The following is a 22485-nucleotide window of genomic DNA, read 5'->3' on the forward strand; positions in this document are numbered from 1 at the left end:
GAGGGGGTGGGTGGGTTGGTGAGGATAGAGAAGATTGAGAAGGAGTTTTGAAAAATATTTTCCCTTCTCTTGATAAGGAAAACATTTTCCTCCAATTAAAGAAAAATGAGTTCATAAGGAAAATGTTTTCCAAAACATTTAAGCCAACCATGAGAAAATTGAAAACACTTCATACCAAACACACCCTAAAAGATCTTAATTTTATCCGTAATTTTTAGCCTGGTGTTTGTTGTTTGGGAGGTGCTGATGAATTTTGTAGTTTTAGGGATATGTTAGGCTGGTTTTTGCTCTGGAGCTGGGGCTTGTTTTCCAGGCTCAGTTTGTTTTTCTTTCTTTGTTTTGAGTTGTACAAAATTTACTTGGTAATAAAAAAATTAACAAGTTACGTAATATTTTGATGAGAATTTTGAATTATAAAAATTGATAATCATCATGTTTAAATATTGATGCAACATTCACATGAAGTTTAAAATTTAAAAAATTATGAATTAAAATGAATTCCAAATATAGGTTGATATAGAATATTTTTACTAAAGAATACTTCCAACAACTGAATGCTAGAAAATGAGTTTTTGAGGTAGATAATGTAAATTATTACGCCTACGTTGTGAATGTCCAGGAAAAGGAAACACTCTATTCTGATGAAATTAACGCGCCACCTTGAGTCACGAGAAATCACCCAATCACGCAGAGTACCAAGTCTTATCTCACGTGACCCCCGCCATTTCTCCACCTCCTCGGTCCTCGTCACTCTCCTATACATACAAATAGTCCTATCTCTCTCTGTCATCTCCCTCCATTTCCAAACCTGTAAATCCAAATTCCCTTTTGTTTCTCTTCCTCACGTTCAAATTCCTAAACCCTAACCCTAACCTGAATTCTTATGTGATTACTACAGTTTTTAAGGAGTAGCGTGATCGGAAAATGGATTCTCCGGCGAACAATCTGTACGATACGGCGTCTCAACCGGACACGGGCAACGATGCCTATACATTTTTGGAATTCAACACACAGGGAGAGGAATTCGATTACCCTGAGTTTCACGAGCTTTCGCAGCCAATTCGGTCGTCTGCGTGGCCTACGCCTTCCGATTCCTTAGTCTCGGAAGCTCCTGATCGGCTGCCGTCGTCATCCGACGCTTCTCCTTCCGCCAAATCACGTGGCGGTGGTGGAGGAAATAGTAATAGTAAATTTAGTAGTAATAAGGCGGCAACGGTGGCGGTGGATGCATTGGCGGCGGGAATGAGCGGGTTGAATTTTGAAGAGACTGGTGATGATGAGAGTTTTGAGTATGGGAAAGGGGATTTTGCTGTTGAACATGCTTGCAAGTACTGTGGAGTAGCGAATCCCGCTTGTGTAGTTAGGTGCAACGTGCCATCTTGCCGCAAATGGTTCTGTAATTCGAGAGGGAACACTTCGGGTTCTCATATTGTTAATCATTTGGTATGTATGCTTACATTTTTTGTGTGTTTTGTCATATACTTAATTTATTTGAATATGGAAAATTTGCCAAAAGGACCATGAGATCTCAGCTTCAAATCCTAGCGTCATCCCAACAAAAAAATGTGTCAAAAGGATTAGAGGCATTGTAGTTTTCTCCCAATACAAATGACCAGCTAATTTCACGTCTGCTGTTTGATGTTTAAGATAGTATGAATTGTGAATGATTCTTACTTATTTATCAAACAGGAATTGTGAGTAATAGTAGTGTGGAGCACTAACCAAGGTAGTGAACTAGGTGAAGCGTCAGCATTGTATGTAGCTTATTTCATTTGCTTCTGTTTCTCTTTGTCTATCTAAAGCTGTTGGATATGTTAGAACCAGCAAATTGGAGTCATAAAACTTCTGAAGTGTGTTTTGGAATATGAAAGCTTTAAACTTGTGAACATAGTGCTGCTTGATATCTCATTATCTGATTTTGCTTGTAGAGGTGTTATGACTTATCAACAAAAATGGCGTGAGGTGTGATGACCTCAGTCATTGCTTGTCAAATTTGTTCAGACCTGCTGATTTATTTTTTCCATCTGGTACGATGCAACGAAGGATGTTGCTGCCTCTGGTTGAAAGAGGAGAGAAAAAATGAATTGAACTGAGCTCCCATAGTTTGGCTTTCAAGGATGATTATACTTACTACAGCTGGCGGGGATTGTGTGAAATCTGCTATATTGGATTTACTTCCATCTCTATGGGTCACGGAACAGAAAGACTTTACTATTAATTTCTTAATACATCAAGAATTGAGTTATTTTGCAATTTGAGGAACTGGAAAACAAACTATTGAAAGGTGGAATCAAACAAGTCCAACTGAAAAATAATGTAAGAGGATTCAGACAACCAACTCCCAGTATGGATTAAAGCGCACTAGTAGCAGTAGTTGTTGTAATTTAAGGAACTGAACTTATTGGTCAGTACTGATGAAGAATCTTTTGTGGCTCTAAAAATACTCTTTTTCTCTCAGTTCAGTTCTTTCTGTCGGATGTGGAAAGGAGTATTCAACCCTGGGAATATGAAGCCATTGTTTCTTAGACCTTGACAAGGTGGGTTGCTCTGATGGTAAGCACCCTCCACTTCCAACCAAGAAGTTGTGAGTTCGAGTCACCCCAAGAGCAAGATGGGGAGTTCTTGGAGGGAAGGATGCCGAGGGTTTATTGGAAACAGCCTCCCTACCCTAGGGTAGGGGTAAGGTACACACTACCCTCCCCAGACCCCACTAGTGGGATTATACTGGGTGGTTGTTGTTGTTGTTGTTGTTGTTGTTTCTTAGACCTGAGTCTTTTGTTTGGAATGCTAATAATCATGTAACCTCCATTGCGCGAGGGCGTATAATTTGTGGTGTCCATTTCTTCTTGTTCTGATAAGTGATAACTTGATTCTTCTCAGATCTTTGAAGATTTTATTTTCTTCTGCAAGTACATATTCTTAGATGTAGAGAAAAACGTTGAACTGTTATTTGTATTTTGTCAGGCTGAAAAGCTAGGGCCTCACCTTTTGCTGATTGTTAAGGAGAGTTGATTTACTCTATTTGATATTTCTTTTTTACATGTTCAATGTCCATTAGATGTGATAAGATAGGACACATTCACATAACTGCGTGCTACATTTTTTTCTTGATACTATAGTAAACAGTGGGATATCTACATGCATTGACTATAATATATTAAGAGCTATATTTATTGGATAGCTGTACTCTTGGAGTTTCCTGTAGTTGGTACATCTGTCATTCTCACTCTAGAAACAAGACACTTGGAATTTACTAAGTTTATTCTACAACATTCACCATAGGTTCGAGCTAAACACAAGGAGGTATGTCTTCATAAAGACAGTCCACTGGGAGAAACAATTCTGGAGTGCTACAACTGTGGATGTCGGAATGTCTTTTTTCTTGGTTTCATCTCTGCCAAGACAGAGAGTGTCGTTGTTCTCCTCTGTAGGGAACCATGTCTAAGTGTTAACGCATTGAAGGATATGAATTGGGATCTGAGTCAGTGGTGCCCCCTTATCGATGACAGGTGTTTCTTGCAGTGGCTCGTTAAGGTTTGGGTTACGCTTTCTTGTTTCCCCTTGTGGTGCTTTATGAGTTTTGCTCCCCTCCTGTTTCTATAACCTGTTGCCTGCTGCAGGTCCCGTCTGAGCAAGAACAGTTGCGGGCACGCCAAATCAGTGCTCAACAAATAAACAAAATTGAAGAATTGTGGAAGACAAATCCTGACGCTACTCTGGAAGATCTTGAGAAGCCAGGTGTGGATGATGAACCTCAGCCTGTTGGATTGAAGTATGAAGATGCCTATCAGGTGTCTAGTAGAGATTGCTATCCTATTTGTTTAGCTTTTGATGTATAGTGAATGCTCTGTAATATTTGCCCTGGATTGTATACATTAACTTCTGTGGTTGACATTTTAACTAAATCTGGCTTATCCTTCTAATGTAGTATCAAAACATATTTGCACCGCTGATCAATCTTGAAGCTGACTATGATAAGGTATGTCAGCCATTTAGATGATTTTACTTGCTGAATTTTGAGTGCATTATATTCCTTCTTTTCCTTGGCTTTTTGATTCATCCTAAAATGTTATTTGTTTTCCTTTAGTGGATATTTACCTTGTATTTTTCTTTTCAATAGTGTAGGGCTTCCTTTCTTTTCGTTGGTGTAGTACTAGTAAAGTTGCATGTTAGTATGGTCTATGCAATAGTCTGAAGTGATAACTAACCTTACATTTGCTCCTAAATCCGTGTAGTCTCTAAATTATGAGATACTTCTTTCTTTCTTTTTTTGCTTGAATTCTGTAGCCGATCAATCTAAGACACTGTTTCCTTTTGGGAAAAATGCGTTCTTTCCGTGTCAAATAACCTGCTGATAGTGTTTTTTCTCTGTCTTGTATAGTGTTTTTTTGTTAAGGTTTAATACTGCTTAACTGACGAAGCTTTCGGATTTTATTTCTATTTGGTAGATGATGAAAGAGTCTCAAAGTAAAGATAACATCACTATTCGATGGGATATTGGTCTCAACAAGAAGCGTGTTGCATATTTTGTTTTCGCGAAGGTATAATTTATCCTCATAAAAGTTGTCTCTATTGACTCTCATCAAGCATGAGATTCTTGTGCTGTCACATTTCTGTCATAGCCAATTCTTTCTTGAGGCGGGATTTCTTTTGTGTCTTGACTCACCTGGACTGAACATAGGGTGCTGTTCTTTTAGGAAGACAATGAGTTACGTCTTGTACCTGGGGATGAACTACGATTGCGTTATTCAGGGGATGCAGCTCATCCAGCTTGGCAGTCAGTGGGCCATGTGGTATGGACCTTTTTCTTGATCTCTCACTCTTTTTAGAAGGGAAAAAATATTGAGTCTCCTTAAGGCTGTAAACACCCTTAACACATACACGATGACTTAGTCAGAAGGAGAAGTGCATTCTTCTGCATTTATATTTGCGTGTTTTGGCCCTTTTTTTGACTAAGACACTCTGTGGTCAATGGTTTCGTCCATTTTCAGATAAAATTAACTGCTCAAGAAGAGGTTGCCCTCGAGCTTCGTGCCAGTCAGGTACATTAGTTTAAGGATTTTCTTGTCATCCTTTCCTGACTAACCCAAATGTTACTTCGCATTATGTGTTCTTATTCGTCGCACTGTTCCTGTCTTGCAGGGAGTTCCGGTTGATGTGACCCATGGGTTCAGTGTTGATTTTGTTTGGAAGAGTACGAGCTTTGATAGGATGCAGACTGCAATGAAAACTTTTGCAGTGGATGAAACAAGTGTCAGTGGGTGAGTGACATCTTTTTCCTCTTATTTGTGTTATTCTGCTCAAATTTGTACTTTTACATCTTGCATTCTTAAATAGATACATCTCATATTTGCTTTCTGACTTGTGACTATTCATATACTGTGATTTATGCGTTTATGTTGAAAGAATTGAGTGTTCCTGCTTTACTTTTCTGTTGCTGAATGTTAAGATAATTCACATTGCTTTGCTGTCCAGTCTTGTTGTGTAGCTGTTTTTTCCATACTTGTGGAATTTTAGCAAATAACTTTGCTTGTGTCAGCCAGATTATAACTTTCTAATGAGAATACTTATGTTTGATTCGTTGATTCTACCATTCAGGTATATTTACCATCACCTGTTAGGTCACGAAGTTGAGATGCAGATGGTCCGGAATACACTTCCTCGCCGTTTTGGTGCTCCTGGTCTTCCAGAGCTTAACGCGTCTCAGGTTGGCGGTTCTCTCTTTCTTTGAACCTATAGCTGCTTCTATTCTTGTTTCTCAAACATCAATTTTATCTATCTAGTTTCGATATCCATCTTGCTTCTACCCGTTTTTCAATATTTTTAGTATGTACTTTGGGCAACTGGAATTGTTGCAAGTGCACTCCTTAGAAAGAGAGGTTATGGGATTTATTTTAGACATGTGCACACTTGTGCATAGATATAGCTGCACATGGTCATGTTACCTGACTTTTGAGATTTTGCTTTTGAAAATTTTAGCTTCTTGCTTCGTGAATGTCACCATGTGGAACTATGCTTTGCCAGAATTCTATATCCAATTTGCTGGTGGTCTTGTTTGTTCCCTCTTCTTATGGATTTTCCCTCCCCTCAGCTGTTAGTTAATTGGCGTGAAGGTGGTGCCTGAAATCCACTTACTTCAACCCCCAAAAAGAAAAAAAGGAAAAGAAATGCTCACCTCATCACCTCACCAATGTCTTATTATACATGTTTGTATTGCAGGTTTTCGCTGTAAAAAGTGTTCTCCAGAAGCCGGTCAGTTTAATTCAAGGTCCGCCTGGTACGGGGAAAACTGTCACCTCGGCTGCCATCGTGTATCATATGGCCAAGCAAGGCCAGGGTCAGGTAAGTTTAATTGGTATACAAGTTGCTTTTGTCTTCAATGTTAAACTCTTGATTTTGATCATGTTCCCCGTTGTTTCTTTGACTGTTTCTCATCAGGTTTTGGTCTGTGCACCCAGTAACGTGGCTGTGGACCAATTAGCAGAGAAAATAAGTGCTACTGGTCTGAAGGTGAGGCACTAGCATTTGTGTGTGTATCACCCTCTGCTGGATAGCTTTCGTTGAACTATCCTAACCTAAGTTGCTCTGACATGGCAGTTTAGGTGCTGCACCCATGTCGACACGACACTAGTATGGGTGTGGGTATGGGATCCTTTGGTCAAACAATTTTGGGTACTTTGACCACGACGAACGGAAAAATTTCAGACGAGACACAATTGGATTCTCGAAATAAGAACTGAAACTTACCAAAACTAGGGTAAATTTGAAGAAAATAGCATATCTTATCTAGGAAATCAATCCTTTACTTATCTACAACTTGAGAATAAAAAAGAAATCCACACTTTACAAGCTATACGTAAGTATTCCACAAAAATTCTCATAATTTAGAGATATTTTTATTATTTTGAATTATTTTTAGTCGGATCCCCGCACTCGTACCCGTACTTGGATCCATATTCCGAAATCTTAGAATTTACATCTTGAAGGATCTCACGTCTAGATCCGTACCTGTGTCGGATTTCCGCACCCGTGTCCGAGCAACTTAGAATTCCTAACAGTTCCAGTCACTATTTTTGCTTGGTTATCAACACCTGTTTCTTTGGCACTCATTGTTGTATAATGGAGGTATCCTACTGAATCTTAGACTGTTCTTCCTTGCCTTTTTGACATAACATATTCCCTTTCCTCCGCCTCTGTCCCCTTTCCTTATGTTGACTGGTTAGAAGGAGTGCTTTTCCATAATCTGAAGGCATCTTGCTGATTGTCTAAAGGAAAAAAGAAAAGGGCTGCCCGGTGCACAAGGAAAAAAGAAAGAGAACTTAAAAAGTATTGGAATGTGGGAATCACAGAAAATGAGCAGAAACGTAATCGTATATATGATATTTCAGCTTTTTTCCTCTGAATTCTTTTCTCTCAGGTTGTCAGGCTCTGTGCTAAGTCAAGAGAAGCTGTCAGTTCTCCTGTTGAGCATTTAACCCTTCATTATCAGGTTAGTTCTTGCTAATTTTCAAACTTGTATGAATAAGTTTCCTTTCAGTGCATGTATATCTTTTTCTCTCCTTTCATTCTATAATCCTTTGTCCATGTAGGTTCGTCATCTTGACACATCCGAGAAGAGTGAACTTCACAAGTTACAGCAATTGAAGGATGAACAAGGTTGGTGTTCCCTTCTAGTTTGTTTATGCTTCATGGATATTGGTGTTTCAATTTGTGTAAGGATTTGTTAGCTTGAAATCATTGGTTTTCTATGATCATACACGATCCCTTATTAGCAGCATTGCTAAATGTGTGCGCATTATCCAAATTCATTTGATTTATCGATGTTCAGGAGAACTCTCCAGCAGTGATGAGAAGAAATATAAAGCTCTGAAGCGGGCAACAGAGAGGGAGATAGCTCAAAGTGCTGATGTGATTTGTTGCACTTGTGTTGGTGCTGGAGATCCTAGATTGGCGAATTTTAGATTCCGTCAGGTTGGTTCACCTTAGAATAAGATGTTGAGGATCTTTAGATCTTTTTTCATTTTTTTATCCATTTATTTTTGCCTCATTTTTGTGTGTTTTTCTATTCATCTGGATGTTTCCTTGCTGGTTTCGATATCTCTGCTATGTGACCTCATGTTAGGTGCTCATTGATGAGTCCACTCAAGCAGCTGAACCTGAATGCCTTATTCCTTTGGTTCTTGGAGCAAAGCAGGTAACTACTGCAATATATTTCATATTAAGGTTACTGTTAGAGATAGTTATGTAATTGTCCCACATTGGAATAGGAGTAGTATCCCCTTTGTATAGAGTAGCTATAAATAACACATCTTGTGTTGCATCACATACAATATATCAATATATATCATATTTTCTCCCGTGTCTTCTCACATGGTATCAGAGCTATCGTGAGAGATTTATCGCTGTGCATAAATTCCAGCGATTCCGGGAAGTAAAATGAGTCACCGGAACCCTTTTTTCCCGCGACTTTCAAAGTTGTTTTGTGTCTGCTTTGTCTCGGTCAGTGTTGTGCACAAAATCCAACACTACCACAAGAGTAGTCAGTCCGGCGACCAAATCCCAGTGAAAATCTCCGGCGGTACTGTAGCTGTCCAAAGAAAATTTTCCGGCGAAGTTCCAACGTTGCGTGGGCCACCTTCCGGCCATTTTTTGGCGACGACTCTTCAGGACAGATTGTTTCCCTTGCAATTCCGAGCCTACCCATCCAGGTTACACCAAATTCCGACCACTTTTTTATTTTTCCGGCGTGAATAGTGATTTCAAAAAAAAAGTGGACTTCCGACCATTTTTTGAAAAAGTTCCTTCAGAACAGTTGGGTCTTCTGGTAATTCCGATCCTACCCCTATTGTTTTTATTTCATTCCGACCACTTTGAATATTTTCCGGCTGCAACAGTAACTTTCCAACTGCTACAGTAGTTTCCTATTCTGGTTCAGTGTTCCTTACTCTATTTTCAGTGGATTACAGTTGATTATTTCTCTTATTTGGTAATAATTTACAAGATGTCTTTGGGAATTGATGTTTTTGGGTCTAAAAGCATGAGTTCTGGAAACTCTAATGTTATGATTACCTCGGAACCTTTAATGGGAGGTTCAAACTACTTAGCTTGGGCTTCATCTGTCGAGTTGTGGTGTAAAGGTCAAGGTGTGCAAGATCATCTGATTAAACAGTCTAGCGAAGGAGATGAAAAGGCGATAGCGCTTTGGGCAAAAATTGATGCTCAATTATGTAGCATCTTGTGGCGTTCTATTGATTCTAAGTTGATGCCTTTGTTTCGGCCATTCCAGACATGTTATTTGGTTTGGGCAAAGGCTCGTACGTTATACACTAATGATATATCTCGCTTCTATGATGTGATATCACGGATGACAAACTTAAAGAAGCAAGAATTAGATATGTCTACTTACTTGGGTCAGGTACAGGCAGTCATGGAGGAATTTGAGACATTGATGTCAGTTTCTGCTAGTGTGTCAAAACAACAAGAGCAGCGACAAAAAATGTTTCTAGTTCTTACACTCGCTGGACTTCCTCATGATCTTGATTCAGTACGAGACCAGATTTTGGTGAGTTCGACTGTCCCTACAGTTGATGAATTATTCTCTCGATTACTTCGCCTTGCTGCAGCACCAAGTCACCCAGTGATTTCATCACAGATACTTGATTCCTATGTTCTTGCATCCCAGACAGTGGATGTTCGGGCATCTCAAGCTATGGAGAATAGACGAGGAGGCGGTCGTTTTGGGAGATCTAGACCCAAGTGTTCTTATTGTCACAAACTTGGACACACTCGCGAAATGTGTTATTCCTTAAATGGCCGTCCACCCAAAAATGCCTACGTTGCTCAGAGCGAGACTACAGGTAACCAGGGCTTTTCTGTATCTAAAGAAGAATATAATGAGCTCCTTCAGTATCGAGCAAGTAAGCAAACATCTCCACAAGTAGCCTCAGTTGCCCAGACTGACACTCCTATTGCTGGTAATTCTTTTGCTTGTGTTTCCCAGTCTAGTACTCTTGGACCATGGGTCATGGACTCAGGCGCTTCTGATCATATCTCTGGTAATAAATCACTTTTGTCGAATATTGTATATTCACAGTCTCTTCCTACTGTTACTTTAGCCAATGGATGTCAAACTAAGGCACAAGGAGTTGGACAAGCCAACCCATTGTCTTCTATCACCCTAGATTCCGTTCTTTATGTTCCTGGTTGTCCTTTTAGTCTTGCATCTGTTAGTCGTTTGACTCGTGCCCTCAATTGTGGTATATATTTTATTGATGATTCTTTTATTATGCAGGACCGCAGTACGGGACGGACAATTGGTACAGGTCGTGAATCAGAAGGTCTTTACTACCTTAACTCGCTCAGTCCTTCCACAACATGTCTAGTTACAGATCCTCCAGATCTAATCCACAGACGTTTAGGACATCCGAGTTTATCCAAACTTCAAAAGATGGTGCCTAGTTTATCCAGTTTGTCTAGATTAGATTGTGAGTCGTGTCAGCTTGGGAAACATACCCGAGCTTCCTTTACGCGTAGTGTTGAGAGTCATGCAGAGTCTGTTTTCTCCTTGGTTCATTCTGATATATGGGGTCCTAGTAGAGTCAGTTCAACCTTGGGATTTCGTTATTTTGTTAGCTTTATTGATGATTACTCAAGATGTACTTGGCTTTTCTTAATGAAAGATCGTTCTGAGTTATTCTCTATATTCCAGAGTTTTTGTGCTGAAATCAAAAACCAATTTGGTGTCTCTATCCGCATTTTTCGCAGTGATAATGCCTTAGAATATGTATCTTCTCAGTTTCAGCAGTTTATGTCTTCTCATGGAATTATTCATCAGACATCTTGTCCTTATACCCCTCAGCAAAATGGGGTTGCAGAAAGAAAGAATAGGCACCTTATTGAGACTGCTCGCACACTTCTAATTGAGTCTCGTGTTCCGCTGCGTTTTTGGGGCGATGCAGTTCTCACAGCTTGTTATTTGATTAATAGGATGCCTTCATCTCCCATCAAGGGTCAGATTCCACATTCAATATTGTTTCCCCAGTCAGCCTTATACCCTCTTCCACCTCGGGTTTTTGGGAGCACATGTTTTGTTCATAACTTAGCCCCGGGGAAAGATAAGTTAGCTCCTCGTGCTCTCAAGTGTGTCTTCCTTGGTTATTCTCGTGTTCAGAAGGGATATCGTTGTTATTCACCTGATCTTCATAGGTACCTTATGTCAGCTGACGTCACATTTTTCGAGTCTAAACCTTTCTTCACAACTGATGTCACTTCTGCTGACCACCATGACATATCTGAGGTCTTACATATACCGACTTTTGAGGAGTTTAGTAATCCTCCTCCACCTTCAACCATAGAGGTTTCACCCATACCAACTTTTGAGGAGTCCAGTGTTATCCCTCCTAGTTCCCCAGCCACAGGAACACCACTCTTGACTTATCATCGTCGTTCACGGCCCATCTGGTTCTCGTCCTGCACCTGACACGGCTCCTACTGCGGATCCTGCTCCTAGTACACCGATTGCACTTCGAAAAGGTATACGGACCACACTAAACCCTAATCCTCATTATGTTGGTTTGAGTTATCATCGTCTGTCATCTCCCCATTATGCTTTTATATCTTCATTGTCCTCGGTTTCCATCCCTAAGTCTACAGGTGAAGCATTGTCTCATCCAGGATGGCGACAGGCTATGAGTGACGAGATGTCTGCTTTACATACAAGTGGTACATGGGAGCTTGTTCCTCTTCCTTCAGGTAAATCTACCGTTGGTTGTCGTTGGGTTTATGCAGTCAAAGTTGGTCCCGATGGCCAGATTGATCGACTTAAGGCACGTCTTGTTGCCAAAGGATACACTCAAATATTTGGGCTAGATTACAGTGATACCTTCTCTCCAGTGGCTAAAGTGGCATCAGTTCGCCTTTTTCTATCCATGGCTGCAGTTCGTCATTGGCCCCTCTATCAGTTGGACATTAAGAATGCCTTTCTTCATGGTGATCTTGAGGATGAGGTTTATATGGAGCAACCACCTGGTTTTATTGCTCAGGGGGAGTCTCGTGGCCTTGTATGTCGCTTGCGTCGGTCACTTTATGGTCTAAAGCAGTCTCCTCGAGCCTGGTTTGGTAAGTTCAGCACGGTTATCCAGGAGTTTGGCATGACTCGTAGTGAAGCTGATCACTCTGTGTTTTATTGCCACTCTGCTTCAAGTCTATGTATTTATCTGGTAGTCTATGTTGATGATATTGTTATTACGGGCAATGATCAGGATGGTATTACTAATCTGAAGCAGCATCTCTTCCAGCACTTTCAAACTAAGGATCTAGGCAGATTGAAGTACTTTCTAGGTATTGAGGTTGCTCAATCTAGCTCAGGTATTGTTATTTCTCAAAGGAAATATGTGTTAGACATTCTTGAGGAAACAGGGATGACAGGTTGCAGACCTGTTGACACGCCGATGGATCCGAATTCTAAACTTCTGCCTGGACAGGGGGAGCCGCTTAGCGATCCTGCAAGCTATAGGCGGCTGGTTGGTAAATTAAATTATCTCACAGTGACTAGGCCCGACATTTCTTATCCTGTGAGTGTTGTAAGTCAGTTTATGAATTCTCCCTGTGATAGTCATTGGGATGCAGTTGTCCGCATTATCCGGTATATAAAATCGGCTCCAGGTAAAGGATTACTGTTTGAGGATCGAGGTCATGAGCAGATCGTTGGGTACTCGGATGCTGATTGGGCAGGATCACCTTCTGATAGACGTTCTACGTCTGGATATTGTGTTTTAGTAGGAGGAAATTTGGTGTCCTGGAAAAGTAAGAAACAGAATGTAGTTGCTCGGTCTAGTGCAGAAGCAGAATACCGAGCAATGGCTATGGCAACATGTGAACTAGTCTGGACCAAACAATTGCTCAAGGAGTTGAAATTTGGTGAAATCAGTCGGATGGAACTTGTGTGCGATAATCAAGCTGCACTTCATATTGCATCAAATCCGGTGTTTCATGAGAGAACTAAACACATTGAGATTGATTGTCACTTCGTCAGAGAAAAGATACTCTCAGGAGATATTACTACGAAGTTTGTGAGATCGAATGATCAACTTGCAGATATTTTCACCAAGTCCCTCACTAGTCCTCGCATTGATTATATATGTAACAAGCTCGGTACATATGATTTATATGCTCCGGCTTGAGGGGGAGTGTTAGAGATAGTTATGTAATTGTCCCACATTGGAATAGGAGTAGTATCCCCTTTGTATAGAGTAGCTATAAATAGCACCTCTTGTATTGCATCACATACAATATATCAATATATATCATATTTTCTCCCGTGCCTTCTCACAGTTACCTTTATCAAAAAAAATATATATTTCATATTAAGATATGCTATACAGATGGGCAGATGCTTACTTTAATTTGTGTGCTAGGTTGTCCTTGTTGGTGATCACTGCCAGCTTGGACCTGTCATTATGTGCAAGAAAGCTGCTCGTGCTGGACTTGCTCAATCTCTGTTTGAACGCCTTGTTTTGCTGGGAGTGAAGCCAATTAGGTTGCAGGTGATTTTCAGGCCGATTTTTTTATATTAGCATTTCTGGGATTGATGAGGTTAGATTGAATTGTGTTCCAGTTTTTGGCCTTATTCCTCGTAATGTTGTGTAGAGATTTAAAGCGCCCACGTATTTTCTGAAGACTCAGTTCTTTCTTCTTTCTTTCTTTTTTAAAATGTTTTTTGTGAGTGGGATGGTAGGGACACTAGCATTCAAAATTTCTTCAATGGGACACTGTTTTCTTCAATATGTGGAGGATAAAAAAAGAAAATATTTCTAGTTTTAAGGGTTTGTGATTTCCCCCCTGCTTCATACCAAATTGTGTTGCGGAATAGCAAGTTGCTATCCTGCTTAAACTTACAACTCTGCTGTTGAGTTTCTATGCTATTCAATTGTAGCCTTTTTCATTTGCCCGACAAAAACAGTCATAGTTAACTCTGCTGCCTTACTTTTTCTGATTTTTTATAAGGTGAAGATTTTATTAAAAACTGTATCAAGATGATATGGTGAAAATACAGAGATAGTGCTGGCTTAAAAACATTAGTATCCTAAGCAGTCTAGCATGTCCAGCATGTTATGTAAATTCTTGACAACATGTCCATCTTTCTAATAGTACAAGTAATGCAAACAACTATATTTCACAGACTGCAGCTGCTCCTACTTGCCTTCAAAACACCTCTTATTTCTTTCTTTCCATATAGTCCAAGCTATGCTAAGAGGAATAACTCTCCAGATCTTTAGGGATGCTTCTGGACATGTAGTTTCCCAGCACTCTACACATTCCTGAATTTCTTAGGACTTGCCCAAGGGATGCCAAATTTAGCCATGAACATGGTCCACACCTGCCACGTAGATTCTAAATGCACAAAATTATGGTCCACAGATTCACAAGCTTTCTCACACAAATAACATTTACTGCGCATTATCCAACCCCTTCTCATTAAATTTTCTTGAGTCCGGCATGCTTCATGAGATACTAGCCAACCAAAACAGGCCACTTTTATTGGGATTATAGTCTTCCAGATCATCTGCCAATGCCACTTTTGTGCTTGCAGCAGCTGAACAACATCTAGTATTTTATAGAATGAACTGACAGTAAAAGAACCTTTTTTACTAGCTTTTCAGAGTAGGCTATGTTACTTTTCTTGATTGACTGTTCCTTCCTCTTTGAATTTATTACTGTTAACTTTATTATCGTGTATGCCGTTCAGACCCCTCTTTACTGTTTGTTTATACCTTCTCTTCTGCTTCCTCTTTTTTGCGTAACAACAGGGTTTATATTTTCCTCAAATGATATATAATGTTGGTTCTGCTTTCCATTAAAACGCAATATCAGGTACAATACCGTATGCATCCTGCACTTTCGGAGTTTCCCTCAAATAGCTTTTATGAAGGTACTCTTCAAAATGGTGTAACCATCAACGAGAGGCAATCATTAGGCATTGATTTTCCTTGGCCTGTACCCAACCGTCCCATGTTCTTTTATGTCCAGGTATTCTCTATTGGTCTAGCTGATTTCTTGCTGTCCTTTTTGGAGTGAGAAGAAGATAGGTTTTGTTTCTGTTCTCATTTGATTATCTTAGATATTACTGCTATGGCCATGAAGATACTAAGGGTTAAGTGTTGTAGAAATTAGGTTGACGATTTCTTTTCTGCTTTCTATTTTGTGTATTTGTTGTATGAAGTCATACTCAGTTGTTAATCTCTATAGATGGGACAAGAGGAGATAAGTGCTAGTGGAACTTCCTATCTAAATAGAACAGAAGCGGCCAACGTTGAAAAGATAGTGACTACATTCCTCAAGAGTGGTGTAGTCCCTAGTCAGGTATGGTGTTTAGTTATTCAACTTGTCCTTTGGATGCCGAGGAAGTTGCTGCAAAATTTCTGCAGAATAAAAAGTAGAGATAGGAAGATCATTTTCAAGCATATATTTAATATCTTCCCTTTAAAAGGAAAAGGGAAGTTCAAGAGAAACCACGCTCCTTCAAAATTTGCAAGACTTAATTTATCACTAAGTTTTTAAAACTTCACTCACCCTTTCCTTTTTTTGATGAAGTAAGGGAATTTCATTAAATGTCATCTAGAAGATGCATAGCAAAAATTACAAAATAAAGGTATTGTCTGCTCATATACAAAAACTTACAGGACAACTAAGGAGCAGACAAAATCCAGAAATAGTTCAACACTAGTTACAGGGGCCTGATTGAACCAACTAAATAAGTGAATTAAACAAGTGGCTTTAAGAGTGTGGTTGGGAGTTGAAATCCCATCAAAACATCTACGGTTCCTTTCATTCCAAATACTCCAAAAAATAGCACCAGGTACCATTGACCAAGTCTTCACTCACCCTTTCCTACTTACCATATGCATAAAAATGGCAGGGAAGTTTGCTTTTCAGTACTGTCCTTTCCTTTTCTCAGAAATCAAAAGTACCTAAGAGTTTAAGTCATTTGTATGTAACTATTTTTACATGTAAATTGCCAGATTGGAGTTATAACACCATATGAGGGTCAACGAGCATACATCGTAAATTACATGTCTAGAAATGGTGCTTTAAGGCAGCAGCTTTACAAGGAAATTGAGGTATGGTGTGAATAAAGAGCTACTTATGGTTCTCCTTAAATTCTTCCTATAAAGTGAGAGTAATTCCTCTCTTCAGGTTGCAAGTGTAGATTCATTTCAAGGAAGGGAAAAAGATTATATCATTTTGTCTTGCGTCAGGAGCAATGAACATCAGGTTGGTATTGATATCCAATAATTATCTGTTCTCATCGACTGTCCATGTTAATTTGATACCATTTTGGTTCAGTATGTTGATAGTTTATAATCTTGATGTGATGTTAGCTGCTCCCCCCCCCCCCCCCACCCCCACCCCCAAAAAAAAAAAAAAAAAACTCTTTCCACAGCATGTATGCACCATAATTTTGAATTCCTTCATTATAAAATGTGAAAAGGCTAGTTTCACCCTCTTTGATTTGGGTGTGCAAGAGGTGGACTTGAGTTTCTGAATTTTTATTTGGTTGTTCTGGCCATAAAGTCATGTAACTGATAAACATGCTGGCCAAAACTTACCCCTCTTTTCAGTGTCTTATAAGTAACTGCTGACTTGTTGCTACTTGCTTGTCCTTTCAGGGTATCGGGTTTCTTAATGATCCTCGCAGGCTTAATGTTGCTCTTACACGTGCTCGTTATGGAATTGTTATTTTAGGAAATCCTAAAGTTTTGAGCAAGCAGCCTCTCTGGAATGGCTTGTTGACACATTACAAGGTAATTTCTTAAATATTTCTGAGAAAAGAATGTTAAGGACCTTTTGTATCAATATTTTATGTTCTGATGGTGGTTTTAAATGCCTATTGCATAATAGGCTGCATTTCACGATTATTCTACACTAGCTGTTATTGAACTTACCATGTCAAGAAAAAGGTGTTATTGAACTGAAAATTTTGACATTTCGTTCGTTGCGTGTTATATTTGGGCCAATCCTCTTTGGAAGAGGGTGTTGTATTGATGAGTTTGTCTGATGACATCATTGTTGTTTTACACTTTGGAGTCGCTTCGATATTTTTCTTTAGTGTATTACGTCTTGAGATACTCATACTTTAACATATCTGTCAGGAGCATGAATGCCTGGTAGAAGGTCCTTTAAATAACTTAAAACAAAGCATGGTTCAGTTTCAGAAGCCAAAAAAGGTACTTATAGGTGGATATGCATTCTTTCTAAGTTTGATGTTTGTGCGTGTGTGCCTCAGCATAATTATGTATCATTGGTTTTGCAGATCTACAATGACCGCAGGCTTTTCTTTGGTGGTGGACCTGGAATAGTTCCTGGTGATAATTATGGATCTGCTGCCTCGACAAACCCCAATGCTGACAGGCGGAATAGTCGTTCTAGGGGTATGTTGGGTTTGATTGTTCTCCTGGCTTATGTTACATTCTTACAGTAGTTTTGATGTGTATATTTGGTATTGTTATGATATGGATATGACTAATTTCCATATGGATCCTTCAAGACATCTTAGGAGTTTGCTAAAAGTTAAGGGACCTTTGTCAAATCCATACCCATGTCCTTGCTCATTACTCATGCCTGATTCCTGTAAAATTGCTAATTGCTGGAATTTCTTTTGAAATGATGTTTTTCCCCCAATGAGGTATCATATTGATGCGATCAGGAACTTCGTATACACGCAGTATACTAAGTAGAGGAGTTAGATAAGAATGTGATTATCTACAAAAGGCACCCAGTTGTCAATGGGAATCCTGTAGGCTAAACACTTTACAAAAAAAGAAAATGATCCTCGTAATATGTAGAAAGCATTTGTGCAGCGTTGATGATTCCAAGTCGAGCAGGTTTCATCTGATAGGTCTTAGAATCTGAGCTACCTCCTTTCGTTGCAAAGTATTCTTAAATTGGTGCCACAAAACTGGAAGCATATGTTATCGGTCGAAATTACAGTGTGTTCATACATCTAATCTTGTCTTATTGCTAGCTTTTTAACTTTTGTCCTTTTATAGGTTCTTACATGGCACCTGGTCCACCCAATGGTACTCAGAGACCCGGTGTCTATCCTTCTGGTTATCCAATGCCTCGAGTTCCCGCCTCTCCTTACCACAGTGGCTCTTCCCAACCGTATGCAATTCCTACTCGTGGTGCTATACACGGGCCTGTTGGAGCTGTTCCTCATGGTCCACAGCCAGGTGGCCAGGGTTTTGGGGCTGGGCGTGGGAATGCCAATGCTCCAATTGGTAGCCATCTTTCTCACCAGCAAGCCTCCCAGCAACCTATTGGAAGTCATGGGCCTAACTTCAACTTTCCTGCACTTGAAAATCCGAACACTCAGCCATCAGTTGGAGGACCTTTATCTCAGCCTGGATATGCCTCTAATGTTAGTAAATCTATTAATTCTTTAACTATCCTATCATTTACTTATTGTTGCCATAGTAAATGTGAATTTTTATTCTCAAACATGATAGATGGCCGTTCAAGGACCAAGCCAGACATTTCGTGATGGATTTTCAATGGGTGGCATGTCACAGGTAAATGATTTTGTTCATCGATTGTTATTTCAGGTTTGTTTCACCGAATACCATGTTTACCCTTAATAATTTTTATCAGGACTTCTTGGGAGATGATTTCAAGAGCCAGGGATCCCATGTTCCATATAATGTTGCTGACTTCTCTACACAGGTACCGTCCTACACGGTCTCTAGCAGGCCATTCATCATCTGAAACTGCTATTTACTGCCGTAATTTGCATAGTATCTTGATGTTCCCACCACTCTCCAACTAATTTGTACGTGTGTTGTATTTTTTTCCTTTTTTCTTCTTTTTTGAGTTGTACTAACTCAGCTTTGTTTCACTGCCATTCAGGCTTCTCAAAGCGGATTTGCTGTCGATTATGTAAATCAGGGAGCACAGGCTGGTTTTCCAGGAAATTTTTTGATCCAGAATTCACAAGCTGGATACTCACGTTTCGGTTCAGGAAATGAATTTATGTCACAGGTAAGCTGTCCACTCCTATGGCCCCTTCAGTTCTTGCTCTCTAAGGTCTGTTAGGGGACATTGAAAGTTTCACGGGTCTCTTCATCGGTGGTGAATAACTCCACCTGATGTGGTTTTCTTCGGTATTGTTTCTCTTCTTCCTGTTACCTGGGTCTTTTTCTAATCTCATCATTTTGATTGCTATGCAGGATTACATGGCTCATGGATCCCAAGGTCTCTTCACACAAGCTGGATACAATGATCCATCACAGGATGACAGTTCACAAAACCATTTTAGCATGTCCAATGTAAATCCTCTTCAGTCTCAGGTTACTGCATTTATTAATTCTGCTTGATAATAAGCAGAATATTGAATATGAGATATGCATCACGTGAAGTCTACAGCCACTGGGAAATTCATTCTTTACCAGTATCAAGATTAGGGGACTTCACTTGTTGCAAAGTGTTCCTTTTTATTGGTTAATTCACCTGTCTAACTTTGACTATCAAATTTGTTTCTGTTTTTCTCCAGAGTTTACTCAATCCACTGTACTCCCAGCCTTTTGCTCACTACAACACCCAACCGTTGCACATGCAAAGTTCCCAACCTCATCAACCGCAAGCCCCACAAGTCCAAGGCTCACAAAATCAGAAACTCCATTACAACGGTTAAAGACCACCGGCTTGTTGTGTAACGGGTTATGGTTTTGCATCCAGCAACTTGGTTTGTGCTGTCGTGTGTGATTGTATTATCTGTGTAAGATGGAGTAGAGAGCTGAAATTCAGGTCAATTTGGGCAACCTGATGATTCTGGATGATGATTTGATTCCGAGGGATGAAGTGGAGGAACCCTCTGGTAAAGAAAAGCACGGGCAGCTGAACCGTTGCTGAGGAAGGCAAAATAACAGCTGTTATCTGCTTGAGGTTGTGTACTGCCCAAGGGAAGGTGAACTGTCTATTCAGTAGAGCAAGTTACATGGCATGGTATTAGTCGGAGGATGCTGGTTGTTACAGCTGGGCATGGAAGCTGCTAGTACTATCGTCCTGTACAGCGTTTTGGCAAATGTCAGCCTAACCCTTTCAGCTCATCCTGACATGTAATTAATTCTCACTATTATGTAGAAGACTGATGGATGTGTTTGTCAATAATGCAGCAGTATACCACTGCTGTTATAGAGTTTTAGGTACCTAAGCTTGGGGTGTCAGCCTTTCGGTCAAATTAATTTGAATGAGTCAGTAGTTGTGTCATTTTTTTGGGTGGTCTGTCAAAGCACTTGCTGGTATAGTCAATGAAAGTACTTAACATATTCACATAGCGTTTGCACTGAGTCTCTGGGTGTAGCCAATAGTCATTCCCATTATTCCATAGTCGATGGATTCTGTATTTGCAATTATTGCAAGTCAAATACTGCTTTTAGCTCGATCTATCCATGCAATTGCATTCTTTTTCAAAGTAATAGTATGCCTAAGTTCAAATGGTGTATATCGATAATATATATGCATTGTCTTAAATCTTAGGTGCATATCTGACCATTCCCTTCAGCTTCTATCTTTACCAATGTGGTCATTTGTTAGTATGGTGCATTTGAATGATTCAAAAGCTGTTAGTAGTGGCGATTCACTTCTCTTTGGGCAATGGAGCAAACCAATGGAGTTAAATATAGATCAATTGGTCTTTGTATTGCCTATTGGGCCACTAGTATTACGCATACAACCGACCCCTTAACATGAAATTTGTAGTACTTTCTTATTGGGTGAAATAAAAAAATGGCCAGATTTACAAGTAATAATTGAAAAATAGCCACAGTTTCAAAAGCAATTGAAATTTAGCCACTTTTCATGTAAAGATAAATTTGAATGAAAATACTATTCAAAATTCGGAAAATATTCCAGCATAATATACTGGAAGTACAGTATATTATACTACACTTCCAGTATAATATACTGGAGCTCCGATATAATATAGTGGTCCAGCATAATATGCTGGAAGTTCATACACATGTGCATCAATCTCTAGTATATTATGCTGAACTTTCCGTGTTACAGCAAAATAATGGCTATTTTTCAATGACTTTGCAAACGCTGGCTATTTTTCAATGACCAATCCGAAAACTGGCTAGCTCGTGCTATTTTTACTTTCTTATTATCTAGTGATATATAATTTAGGGTAGAAATGGCATGGGATATCCACTTTTTAACATGGTATTTAGTTTTTATTCAGTATTTTTAATGCTGAGCAAAAATGGCCATTACTTATTACAATTAATACAAAAAGACGTTTTTACCCTTTCTTCATGAGTGCTATGTAAATACTAAGGACATGGTATCCTTAATATTTACACTGCGCACATGAAGTTAAGGATGCCATATCCTTAATATTTACACTGCACATATGAAGTTAAGGACATGATGTCCTAAAGTATAACAACAGTAGGTGCAAATACAAGTTAAGGACATTATGTCCTAATATTTACACTGCACATAAGAAGTTAAGGACGTCATGTCCTTAACATTTACACTGCACATATGTAGTTAAGGACATGATGTCCTAATGTTTAATAACGGATGGTGCAATACATGATACTTTGTCTTTAATATTTACACAACATTCATGAAGTTAACTAGTTAAGTATACCATGTCCTTAATATTTACACAACACTCATGTCTAGTAAAGAGGTATTTTCTTCCGGGCAGGTAAAAATTTATTAAACACTGGCTAAAGAGTAAATATATTTTAAATCGTGGCTAAAGAGTAAAGACATCTCTAATTAGTGACTAATTGTGTACTTCCCCTAATTTAGGCACTTAGCCAACTTTTCTAATACATTATTTTCGTCAACTTATTGAGGCTTTTACTTAATATTTTATAGTTAATAAAGAGTAAGAGAGGGCCAACTGGATGTCTGTGATTAGCAATGACCAATGAATGAGAACTAAGAAGGTTTAGAGTTGCAAAATAAAAGAAAACGATGACAACCCTTTACTTTATTATTATTGCATTACAAATTGCAAATTGTGTGAGCAGCGATGTCAACTGTTTGAATAAATTTTATTTTTTAGACAGTCAGCGTTGTTGTATACCTTAAAATATAAATAACTAAACCTTCTTTAATAGTATAGAATTTTAAATGTATAGATTTATGCAAAATTAAAAAAAAAAAAATGCACCATAGTATCCGAGATGTAGAGATTCTGAATTTGAGTTTCATCCGTGTTCCTTCTAATCAACCAAAATAGATCTGCATGTAAAATGTTGTTTCGCAATTCTAATTATAAATAAATGTGTCTTCTTGGGAATACTTAAAACTCTTAACAGACGCTATTAACACAATTCAGCAACTTTAGAGGCTCAACTATCTTTGACGTTATAGTATAGAACAATGCGTACAACTTTTTATAAACAATTAAATGTACTGTTACAATTAACTGATGATATGTGCAACCTTTTGAGTACACAAGCTTTACACCGT

General features: G+C 39.1%; 1 protein-coding gene across 4 annotated transcripts; it reads left to right on the forward strand.

Annotated features, from left to right (window-relative positions):
- Positions 1 to 608: 608 nt before the first annotated feature.
- LOC104230059 (regulator of nonsense transcripts 1 homolog) lies at positions 609 to 20471 on the forward strand. Of its 4 annotated transcripts, none has more exons than XM_070155449.1 (30): positions 609 to 810; positions 899 to 1443; positions 3283 to 3534; positions 3621 to 3791; positions 3929 to 3979; positions 4449 to 4541; positions 4698 to 4793; positions 4992 to 5042; positions 5143 to 5261; positions 5599 to 5707; positions 6220 to 6342; positions 6439 to 6510; positions 7418 to 7489; positions 7590 to 7656; positions 7829 to 7971; positions 8123 to 8194; positions 13416 to 13544; positions 14872 to 15027; positions 15247 to 15360; positions 16020 to 16118; positions 16195 to 16272; positions 16668 to 16802; positions 17151 to 17225; positions 17312 to 17429; positions 18048 to 18418; positions 18507 to 18569; positions 18649 to 18720; positions 18904 to 19035; positions 19224 to 19343; positions 19547 to 20471. In XM_070155449.1, exons 2-30 carry the CDS (start codon positions 925 to 927, stop codon positions 19685 to 19687), a joined length of 3813 nt encoding a protein of 1270 aa, XP_070011550.1. In that variant the 5' UTR covers positions 609 to 810; positions 899 to 924; the 3' UTR covers positions 19688 to 20471. The 4 variants fall into 4 exon arrangements, with proteins under 4 accessions (XP_070011550.1, XP_070011549.1, XP_070011551.1 ...); XM_070155451.1 differs by lacking the exon at positions 609 to 810 and adding an exon at positions 1929 to 2684 and having other exon boundaries at positions 1324 to 1443; XM_070155448.1 differs by having other exon boundaries at positions 609 to 1443.
- Positions 20472 to 22485: the final 2014 nt, after the last annotated feature.

This window comes from Nicotiana sylvestris, chromosome 8, assembly GCF_000393655.2.
Source record: "Nicotiana sylvestris chromosome 8, ASM39365v2, whole genome shotgun sequence".
NCBI classification, from domain to species: Eukaryota; Viridiplantae; Streptophyta; class Magnoliopsida; order Solanales; family Solanaceae; genus Nicotiana; species Nicotiana sylvestris.

Excerpts from the sequence above, each read along its gene's own strand:
- LOC104230059 (XM_070155448.1), top strand. The coding sequence starts at position 925 with ATGGATTCTCCGGCGAACAATCTGTACGATACGGCGTCTCAACCGGAC. Across the intron at positions 6,343-6,438 it reads CCAAGCAAGGCCAGGGTCAG|GTTTTGGTCTGTGCACCCAG; the intron begins GTAAGTTTAATT and ends GTTTCTCATCAG. Across the intron at positions 16,273-16,667 it reads TCAGGAGCAATGAACATCAG|GGTATCGGGTTTCTTAATGA; the intron begins GTTGGTATTGAT and ends TTGTCCTTTCAG.